Source organism: Schistocerca cancellata, chromosome 1 (genome assembly GCF_023864275.1).
Source record: "Schistocerca cancellata isolate TAMUIC-IGC-003103 chromosome 1, iqSchCanc2.1, whole genome shotgun sequence".
Lineage (NCBI taxonomy): Eukaryota > Metazoa > Arthropoda > Insecta > Orthoptera > Acrididae > Schistocerca > Schistocerca cancellata.
In genome coordinates, this window is record NC_064626.1 from 388,201,453 (window position 1) to 388,213,221 (window position 11,769).

General features: G+C 37.3%; 1 protein-coding gene across 1 annotated transcript; it reads right to left on the reverse strand.

The window, feature by feature from the left end:
* Window positions 1–1,314: 1,314 nt before the first annotated feature.
* LOC126175396 (RNA-binding protein lark-like) lies at window positions 1,315–8,409 on the reverse strand. The gene is made up of 8 exons (XM_049922189.1): window positions 8,273–8,409; window positions 7,165–7,190; window positions 6,875–7,078; window positions 6,493–6,749; window positions 6,200–6,412; window positions 2,446–2,490; window positions 1,872–1,916; window positions 1,315–1,789 (listed from the first exon to the last, which is right to left on the reverse strand). The coding sequence occupies exons 1-8, from the start codon at window positions 8,277–8,279 to the stop codon at window positions 1,738–1,740; spliced, it is 849 nt and encodes a 282-aa protein (XP_049778146.1). The 5' UTR covers window positions 8,280–8,409; the 3' UTR covers window positions 1,315–1,737.
* Window positions 8,410–11,769: the final 3,360 nt, after the last annotated feature.

The window sequence follows — 11,769 nt, forward strand, 5'->3', positions numbered from 1 at the left end:
GTGACAATTTTTTTCTCCTAAGTATTCCAACAGTTTCAACAAAATTCAACTTAAGAGCAAATTCAATATTTTTAAAATTCTCTTTTCAACTGTGACATCTTCCCAATCTTCTTTCTTATTACCTCTACCCATTGATAAAGTTAATCATGTCAGGTGTGTATATTTCCATGTGTACCAGACCCAAAACAGCTGGTGCTGGAAAGCACTGCAGTCACAGATTGGCAACCACATACTATGCAATTCTTTCTGAGCACTTGCAGAAATCTCTCATGACGAATCCGTCAGTGATAACTTTTGATAAATTGTGCAGCCAGCAAAGTGCTGAATAGGTCATGGACTGGATGCATCCTGACTTTATTACACCAATATTACATGTTTTGAACATTGCCATCATATACTTTGAACATCATATTGCACACTGATACAAAAGTTAAACTGTAGTAGTAACAAGACTAATTGTGATCATTACTATTACAATATGTAAACTTTGTATTGTGTGCAACAGGATATCTGATAAAAGTAATGTCTGAAACATGTAATACTGGAATAATAAAGTCAAGTTGCTTTAAGTCAACGACTTTCCTCAGCATTTTGCAGACTGCATATGTTTTTCAATATGGTCATATACCTCCTTCATTAACTTGATCTCACAGCTTCAAGATAATTTTGAAGGCAGTTTCGTGTATAGTGACAGCTATTGTGCCAGTATGTTAATTAAGGGTGGCATAAAAGAAACCACACACACAAGAACAATACAGCATTTTACATTTGAGTGTGTAAATTTTACGGGCTGATTAAAAGCAATGACCATAATGAGTATGCTCTTTAATGCCATTTGTAGAGTGAGAGCAATTTGAGTATGTGGGGTGCATTTGGGTCAATTAGTTATACAGCTACTATATTGCACTTCCAATGTTTTGTCGAAAAGGGCAGCAAGAGAAGTTAACATTAAGAATAGCAGACCTGTTGATTAATCCACATTAAAAGCTGCACATTATCGATGAAGTGCAAACCTCGCATCTCTCTCTCTCTCTCACACACACACACACACACACACACACACACACACACACGACAAAAACATTTGTTTCGGTGCCAAAAGAAGTTTCAATATCTTTTGAAAAATGAACACTGAAAACTCGTTAACTACACTGTTACTCAACAAATAACCACAATACTATTAAGGCGTACAGTATGACATTTCACTTTAAAACGATTCTATCAAATGCTATTACAGTCAATCCCAGGTAATTCACGAACACTTAAAATGAATATGTACAGATGTTTAAAGCAAGATCAATGTAACAAGACAAGTGAAAGTTCAAAATAGGCATATTTATTTGTTTTCTGTTCTTGTGGTAAAGTCCTTGTACAAGCAACGGAAGACTACATGTCTACTTGTAATAAAACTAGAAAAAGTACAAAATCTGTTAACTTTTAAAAATTAGCCAAGACAAATTTTACACATTTGTATCACAGAATACTGTATAGTATTGTGTCACAATTGTATACCCAATGCATGCAGTTCAATTGTCATTTTTCATGTTATAAGTACAACTGTACCAGCCATATATGTAATCAATTACATAGTTGATTGTCAATTTCACAAACTGAAGCTGATGTGAGGTAAATTTCCATGTTAATCTCTGAACCACATCACATATTCACGATGATCATGAAATTTCATTACAAAAAATATTACAGTTCTCTCAAGTAGTTTCTTGGAGTAAGGAATGTTTAATAATGGTGTGGCGGCAACTCGTGGTCAAGTGGAGCTGCAGATGGATAGCTGTAACAAAGTAATTTTTTACTGGCTCGAAACAACAACAACAATAACCCATCAGAAAAAAACAGATTGGACATTAACTTACCGTCTGGCTGGTGGCCCATAAGGATCCAAGCCCTCACGTTCATAACTAAAATTAAGAAAGAGAGAGAACTGCATTACACTTATCTATTACATTTTAGGACAATCTTTTAAAGTGAAAGTAAACATGAAGTGCATGACTTGCAGGTGCAAAACAAAAGCACAAGTTACCATCATTATCATCTCAACAAGCCAGAAATTAAAAATATCATCAGATTTAAATTGATACTGCATAAAACAAAGGTTCACAGTATTCCACATTTCCCAATCTTATCAGTTTGTACATCACTTTAGGCAGTGAAAACTGGCAACCTCTCCGAGGAGAATGGAGAGTACACAACTATCTATTGCATGACCAACAAAAAGAGAATAAGTTTCTAATCTACAGCAACACAAACTAGTCTGAAATAATTTCTAGAGGTTCTGTCTTTTAAGCCTGGCAAATAACCGAAATTACCACCCCACCAACTAATTTATAAAAATTTTCAAAAGGTTTCTGACAGGACATGAACCATTAACAGAAGTACATACAAAATTTGAGTGCATGAATAAAATGAATCTTAATTCCTCAAGCTTACCTTCGAGTGGGTGGACCATACATGTCCAGTGGCTCACGTTCATACCTGTGAAACAGAAATTAATGTTAAGTCTGAATAGAAAGCTGTGCTATCTATTACAATTTCAATTATTTTGCAGCAATTAACCCCCCCCCCCCCCCCAAAGCAATAAGCCAAGTGTATACATGGGTGCTCCTAGAGTCAGCAATATCCCAACCAAATACTTGATAGTCAGAGGAAAAAACTGCTCTGCCCTGTGTTGACAAGAAATAGTACTTCATCACTCAACTGTAGAAATATTTGTGCTGACATATGTTGATTTTTGTTAGGAAGGTCGCAAATATGATGAAACCAAATGCTTTATCTTACAGTCTGAGCAACACACTCAAATATGAAATGTGCAGCCATAAATCTCACACGACTTTACAGCAGAGCAAATTACTGTGATTCTCAGTGAACTGATGAAAGGAGCAGTATAAAAGACAGTGGAATATATACTGATGAGAAGCTTCAACTGTGTAAAATAATGTAAAAATTCTGAAACTGATGTATCATTGCTCTCAGTAGTACGTCTAACCCATAAAAATCTTTTCTTAATTTTAATTAGTGCCAGTGTTACACTGGTTATTGAAATAGGACAAATTTTTCCCTCCTTCATTGCGTATCTCGAAAACATGAGAATGTCTTGGTGTCTACACAAAATGAAATATATCTAAAATGCAGCCTATCTTACCATAAGTAGCTGATGGGGGCTGACTGAATAGTATTCCCAAGTCTCAACAGGGTAAAGAAATTGATCGAAATTCACAAATACTGGATGTAATTTAAGTAAGACATTAAAAGTACACTTTCATATACTAGTCAGACAGTGGGAAGACACCACCACTTAATTCAGTGTCAGTTTGGCTATAGGTGTCACTATTTGTAGTAACATATCATTTTAACACACCTTTATTCCATACTTCCTGCGTAACTCCTTTCACACAATCCACTACTGTTTGTCAGTTCCCTGGGAGCAGCTTTCTTTGAAAGGTGTTCCACTTTGCTCAACCTCATATTTTAATTTTCTGCAGCAAATATGACTTAACCTGAGCCCAAATCAGTTCTATTAGGTTGAAGTGGCAATGATAGGGAGACAATCTCAGCACATTAAAACCCATATTTCTTGCTCTTTCATCCACAATGTAAACTGGGTTCTTTGGCTTGTGTTGAGGCAAGTACTAACAAGCCCGCCCTTGTAAAATTACTATCAATTGGCGTCTTAAATTTCTCCAACTAGCAAACAACGTGTATTCTTCATTGGCTTTGTGGGCACCTTATTTCGTACAGCCAAATGATTTAACAATTATACAGATTTTATACAAACCATCAACAACTTGACAAGTCATTCACCCCAAGAGCTAACCAGACACTTCTGGGAGGTGGGGAGTGAGCTAACCACAAATTTAAAAAGAATTAATAGCGAAATGTGTAATACAGCTGGCAACAATCCTTCCCTCCCTTTGGGACAAAATGGTGGTACACAACAAACTAAACCCCTGTGTAAAAACTTGCAAACTGCTGGCCTTCCTAGAACACAAAGAAAGTTCAAACACTGACTTCTCAAGTTACAAATCCAAATGCTATGTTAAGCACTGGAGTAACCTCTATTTAGTGAAAGATGCATGGCACGTTTTAGAAATCAGTGAATTTCTAACTCATTTCATATGTTACCGTGACTTCTTCTAGAGGCAGTTACAATACAAGGCAATGTGCGTGCACTTTTCATAGAAGCTCCGGTCGTGGGAGGGGGATTAGTACAACTCGTGCACACCAAGAAGACACTGTGCAGTGGCTACTGGGAGTCATAGTATCAAAAGAAACCAAATAGCATGGGCTGATTGCTTTCAGATTGTTGTCAACGTCAACTAGCAAATCAAGCTGTGTTTTGGGGTCTACAACCATAACAAGTCAAAAGAGTTAATTGCTAAACACTGTTAATCAATTCTGAAATCATTGACATGATAAACGCATGGAGCACTTGTTTGTTAGCTCAAGCTGACTGCTATCAGAAAGCACTCAAAACCGTCCAACAAATTTTGGTGTGCAACTCCAAACAGCCACCTTGCCAAGAGACAGTACTGACAACAAGCAGTGCATGTGTAGTACCAGTACTGTAGAAGGCCTACAACTTCTTGCTTAGCACGGCAGCATATGTGCTTGGTGGAACATGCTTGATCTGTTCTATTACCATACCAGGCTATGAGTGATGCACTCATATGAAGGGAATGCTGGGAAGTGCACAGTAACAAGGGCTGGGTACCAATTGACTAACAGGACAACAGCATCGCTCTGTTGCATCTCTGTGTGCAAATACAACATAAGCACTGAGAATTATGCTAACTAAGGTATAATAATACAACCACTGTGGTGTTACAGGTGCCTGGCATGAGTCAACACTTGAAATTTTATGATAAGCATACAATTTTTCTATGGAAAATCAGAAGAAAAAACAGTAGGCCATTGTGGCACATTGCCCTACACTGCCAGTTACCAGGGTAGCAATGACTGGAGTGTGTGGGGTGGATAAAACAGCACATTGCTGCTAAGTATTCTCCATCTCTTTGTGCAGAATACATCAGGCACCTGCATTCTCACTAACCACCAAGGAAAGTTCGAAATGTACGACTTGTTATCAACCCATCGGCTACTTAATACAATATACAAATTATGTAATGTATAGGAAACAATCTCTGACAAAATTATTCTTCAAATAATTAACTGCCACAATTCATAGAAAATTGCAACCTAATTTATCTAGAGCAGAAAATTCTAGACAAAACATTTTCTAGTCAGCAGTCAGGTCATTTAGAGTTGTATAATTGTTTCATCCAACAACTGAAACTATAAAAAAGCCATTGCCAAATTCACCAAGAGCAATTTAGAGAAGTCCAAACAATGACAACCATGCTCTGTCAGTGAAATCCGAACATTGACAACCACACTCAGAAGCCAAGACACCAAAGACTCTTTTAACTAATTCTTAAAACATTATCACTGTACATTTACCATCTTCTTTAATGAAACAGCAAAATAATGCACTGAAACAGGACGGTACATATGGTAAGTAAGTACAAACATAATGAAGCATAGATTGAGAAAGTATTTCAGTGAAAGGTCAACATAAGGAGAGGTAGGAAGAGAGGAAAGAAACAGTTTCTCTTGTGCAAGAGGAATCACGTATCTTACAGCAAAAAATGATGAAGTTATTTTCATTAAATTTGCTTGTTTTAAGAGAATGTCATCTCTACTGGCATTACTTGTTACAGGGAGCAGAGGGGGAATAACACTGGATAAAGTAAACAGGCTCTATGTATTTCCTTGTAAATACTGTCTGACATGTTTCAACACATTTTCACTATTCTGTGAAATATTACACTTCTAAGAAGTTTACCATAAAGAACTGGTAAAGAACATCCATTCAGAAGTTTGCTCTGGCCTTTAAATTATCATAGTTCCGTAATTCTGATACATTTTTTTAAATATTACGATTGGTATTTCATAAGCTCAGTTCCCCAATTCAGTATTGAGCTAAGCAAATTGATACCATGTTGATGTTCTGTCTCATGCGAAGAATCCACAATTTGACAGTGAAGAAAGTTAAATTATGTTTATGGGTAGTATGAATTGGCTTTAAAGCGGTGCCCTTTAAAGACAGCAATACTGCATTAGCAAGTAATTACTATCTTGTTTTATATGAGTTGTAAATAACAGTTCAATCAAAATTAACACTCACCCTGAGGTACCAAAACTTGATGCTGGTGGTGGTGTTCTCCTCCGGTAAATATCAGAGCCAAGTCTAGCTGCACCATACTCAGTGCGACGCTCAAATGAAGCAACAGGGGGCAAAGTTGGTCGTTCATATGGGCTACGGCCAACATCTGAGAAAGACCGACGTTCATATGGTGACCTGCCAGGTTCTGGGTACGCAGGACGCCTTTCCACCTCCCTATAAATTATTAGTAGTATTCAAAAACTTATACATACAGCTACTTGTGCTTACTAAAGCTAAAAGTAACATACTATTACCTATCTCTAGATGCCATCATTGGATGTGGAGGCCCTCTTGATGGATAATATGAATCATAGCCACGATCAATTCCATCATAAAATCCATTTCTTATGCCCGGTGGTGGTGGCAGCCCTGGTCGTCTTTCAAAATCAGGTCTGCTGTCCCTCATATATGGGCTAGCTCTTCCAACTCCCCTGAACCCTCCTCTCCCACGGACAGGACCAAATCCACCTCTGAAGGAACTGCCTCTGCCACTCTTCTTTCCTGTTGATTGCTGGAAACATTTTCTTAAGTCAGTTCAATGAGAGTGTGTGTGTGTGTGAGAGAGAGAGAGAGAGAGAGAGAGAGAGAGAGAGAGAGAGAGAGAGAGAGAGAGAAAGAAATTGGTGACATACTTACCTCAACACTGATCTGTACACCCATGAATTCTGCATTATTTAGAGCTTTTATAGCTTCTGCTGCCATCTCTTCCGTCTTCATGTGCACAAAACCATAACGATTAAGAATATCACACTCAGTGACAACGCCATATTGCTCAAATAACTTCCTCAAATCTTGTGGGTTGGCATTTTCTGGGAGCCGGCCAACAAATATTTTTGTTTTCTAATAAATAAAGAACCATTAAATTAAAACATAGTGGATACTTTTACAGATGTAATAGCTGATCTGGGGGAAATGGTTATACTTACTGGTGGAGTGCTTGAAGTCCTGATATCTGAAACACAAAAGAAAATTAATTTGGAGTGAAAGTAAATGGAGTTCAAAGGAATGATTAATATATTTACAAATTCATAAGACAGGCAGCACCGAACATACAGACATGAATTTTTTCCTGTTCACTATTCAGCTGTAACTTATGAGAAAAATCTGTCCTGCCAATCATGAAATTAGAGTGGCCTTAACAATGTCTAGTTCTACAAGACTTTTCATCACACGACCAAAACAAAATGTACACTAGCAACAAAGCTATATGCTGAGTTAGACTATATGGATGTATTGTTCTGTAACACTACTTCAATAAAAAAGAGAAGAGGTAACACCGCAAAAACTGTCTCAAAATAATCAGTCATAAAATATTTTTCTGTGTGTGTGTGTGTGTGTGTGTGTGTGTGTGTGTGTGTGTGTGTGTGTGGGGGGGGGGGGATACGCTAGAGGTCACAAGGCACGAATGTAACTAAATCACGTCTACTAGTTTCACTTGCCAGTGTTAATTTAGTGTTGGTTATAGGGGAACATTTTTGGCATACCAAATACACTTGTATTTATATAAATTGAGATGTACTGATTAGTTTAATTTATCAAAGTATTTTAGGTTTTTTTATCTATCAATCCTAGAGGTCGACGGAACTAAATCCAAGAGGCAACAGCTACCTGCTAACTTTTATTAGAAAACATATTTACACACATTCATAACAGTGCAATTATCACAAACAAATATAGTTACTGTCTCTTAGTTTTGCTGTATAATAATTAGCTTGATAATTTGAAATCCTTGCACTACCGTGACATTTTTTCCCCTATAATGACAAGGTTCATATTGTAAATACATAACCCAAAGTGTACGAAAGATGTTTATCAGGCTATTAGCTGAACATACGGTACACACAGCGTGGGATCTACATCGTATACAATAACACAGATACTTCAACTTATCCATTGCAAATCGATAAGTGAAACACGACGCCTATCACGCCGGTAACATAAATTTGATTAAGCCTTAAGAAAATCTCAGGCACGCTGAGAGATACATGCAATACATTTGTGTGTCATATAAAACTGTTATTTACTGGAACTCACCAGTCATTTTGCTCAGATACCACTAAAATCCTGGCATAAACTAAGAGTAGCTACAGCAAAAACCACAATGGCGTTAGCGTCCCTCGAAAAGGCGCGAAAGCTGCCCTCTATGTCGGATATCGGAAACATGCTACTTCCTGTTTCACCACCACAATATTTTAAAATTTGAGAACCCATTGCCAATGGACTGAAGTATCCAATTAAATACCATCGTGAATACTTCACTCAAAACACTTAAATTTTTTTAGCTGATAAATTGTTACGTGTGTGTGTTTACAAACACACATTTGTTTCGCGTAGTAGAATCTGTTGTAACGGAAGGAGTGCAAAACACCTTTCAGCTTTCTTTTGTATCACATTTTTTTTTTTAAACGATGGACTTATTCAGTGTACTAATTGCAGTACTTTTTAAAGTATTTTTTTCGGCGTATAGATTCTATAAGTCTGGTTCTCTATGTATATAACTATATGCTTAGGTTTGCAGTTGAGCATTTAAGGAACTACGTCAACGGAATTTATTAACACCGTACTGCAATTTGCGGGAGAATGCAAACTACATTTAAAAAAGTCTTAATGTTCCTCATCTATAAATCTGCAACAGAACTCATTTAAAAGTAAAATAAAACGAATAATTTCCCTACAAATGTCGAATAGGCCTGAACCCAATGGAAATAAAAACCTGTAGTAAATATGTATTCTTTATTTCTTTAACTACGAGCCCATACCTGGGAGCCGGTACTGGCAATAAAAGCTGACTAAGGTTGCCTTAAAGTTGTCCTTAACTTTTATTTTTCTAGCTCCGGGTAATCTTTTACGGCTGACAAATTAAAAAGGGAATACAACAGGAAGCATGATAAAGTTGGAATGATATGTTTCAGTCGCTATTTTATAAGTTTTGAGAGGGAGATATCATGGGCACCCGAATATTGCCTAAATCTCTAATATAAAAACTGACTTACTTTAATGTATTTTTCTAAAATCTTATGTATACATTGGGTGTGTTGGGAAGATATAATACAGCAAGCTCCGCTTACTGGTTTACAGTGTTGACCACTAATGCATGCAGAAATGGAAATATTATTTGAAAGCAGTAAGAGTGTATTGGAATGAATTAATATAACTTTGCCTTTCCCACAACACTACTTTATTTTGCTTGATGCTTATATTCACACACTTAAGACTTTTGCCCTGTAACATTACAAATAAATGACAAATAAAATAGCAATGATTGCATCCTTTTGACTCCTGCTGTTCCTTGTTTCATTTTAAAACTCCATGACCTGTTAACTAAACACCTATTCGTGTAAGCTTCTTCAGGCATCATCACATATGAGCCACTGACAACATGCTTGGAATTTATTCATAAGCTTTATGGAGGTCATTACTGTAAAAAATGAAACTGACAATATGCCTGATGCTGTTCGTAAACTTTTCCTCCATCCCAGATGTAATTTCTAGCTTGATATTCACTACTGTCATTTACTTTAACAGCAAAAAATATTTATATTATGCCCTGGTATCAAATCTACTCCACCTAAGGTACCATACTCCAAAACTGACCCAATACATAACTACTTCATTGGGAAGGCTGCATCTTACTTTCTTCTCTCAGTCTCTGTCAAAACACAGATCAATATTTCACATTATCGTAACTACAGAGATATGAGTAGTTACAATGACTGGGGTGTGTGTACTGATTTAACAACAATATTACACCTAAGGAGCCCAAACTAGCCTAACAGTAAAAATTCAAGAACTTGTTCAATCACACATGTCTGCAGTCAGTCTTAATATTTTTGTCCATCACTTAGTTCTTTTTTTATATCTGGCAATGATTTATGTAAATGGTAAATGCCAATTGTATAACGATTTATAATGACGAGGGTGGACATACCACTTCCAATACAATAGGGCCATATTACCATGTTATATACCTGCAGGCCAAACACACTTCTTCTGTGCAGTGTGTGTTGGTCTATCCTCATGCTGGCATTACTTGCCCACACAGTATTTCGCTGTTCTCATGCAGATGTTATTTCAATACTCAGTCACATCTTCTTTATTTCTCTCTGCATTGGTAGCTGGTTAACAGTCAAGTCCGTGCCATCGTCTCACGTTCTGGTGTTTTCGGAGAGTAAAGGTTCAGAGTCACTCCTCGTTGCAACCTTCTCAGACTGTCATCTGCAGCTTCACTTCTCTTATATCTCCTCCTTAGCATCTGATAATAATGGCGTCAATTCAGGGAGAAAGAGAGCCTGCAAGTTTCTGCTTGTGTGCTATATCGAGTTTATGCCACTCGTTGACTATTAAATCCAGCACAGCAAGCAAATTGGAAGAACGTTAATTACTGTTCCACCAGCTGTCCCAAATAGTCCCAGGCATTTTCTATGGAATTAAAATTGGGTGATATAGTGAGTCAGTCGAGCCGGGAGTGTGTGGGTGCAGCTCCGTAAACACAAATGTGTCCACAACATAACAATTATGAAGACATACAAAAATAAAGGGCAACACTTGGTCACTGAAAATTTTGAAATAAACATTCTGGTTCAAGTTCATGGTAACCTAATTGAGTGGGCCCAAGTCATGGTACGAATATCACAATCTCTGTCCTGATCTACACCCTCGAAATATTGCACATTATCACCTTATTGGACTGTCAGTGCACTTAATGCCTTGCGTCATTTGAAAAGAAGAAAAATCACGACTCGTTAAATGAGACCGTGTGCCTCCAGTCAACTACTGTATAATGTACACCTTATTTGATTGACTAAATATATGCAGCTTTATGTGCTGCATAACAATGGCCTTTTTTAAGGTACCTGATTCAAAATGTTCAGTGCAAGCCATTCCCTTTGCAAAGTATGCTCATAAACTGTTTGAGAAGGACTTGTATTTAGTGACAGCAGCAATTCTTGTTGGGTTTGAAGCAGAGTGTCATTTGACAGAAGATATGACACTTGTCTCTGGTCCCTGATGAGTAGGATCTTTCTACGACAACTAATATTATGATACTTGGTTGCGAGCCGTGCAGCATTCCTTGTAGAAATGACTGAAACACCAATTAATTGAGCAATTGCTGCACATCCAACATAGTAGTTAGTTTGTGCCATTCTATCATGTCACGATGTTGATTGATTTTACTGCCATTAATTCCATACAACAACTGGCATACTACACCGCCCTGACTTCTGTCGGTGGCAAAGGGCCAAATGACTTCCTGGTTATCAGATCTACACCACTTCCAGAATCCCAAAGTGACCAGTGTGCCCTTTTGAAAGGGGACTAAAAAGCCAACATTTCGATTTGTAATCTGAGATAAATCAACTGATACATCAGCCCCACACAGGTATCGTGAAGATCGAAATCTTAATTTGATAACAGCATACAAGGCAGGAAAATCAATACATGTGAAAAAGTGTAGCTTTGAGGAACAATGTTGTCCGAAAGTGTAGCGATGATTTTAATGTTTGTTTACATAATGGTGAACTGCATCACAC

Excerpts from the sequence above, each read along its gene's own strand:
- LOC126175396 (XM_049922189.1), bottom strand. Across the intron at positions 6,750-6,874 it reads GTGTACAGATCAGTGTTGAG|CAATCAACAGGAAAGAAGAG; the intron begins GTAAGTATGTCA and ends AAATGTTTCCAG. Across the intron at positions 1,790-1,871 it reads TATGGGCCACCAGCCAGACG|CTATCCATCTGCAGCTCCAC; the intron begins GTAAGTTAATGT and ends ACTTTGTTACAG.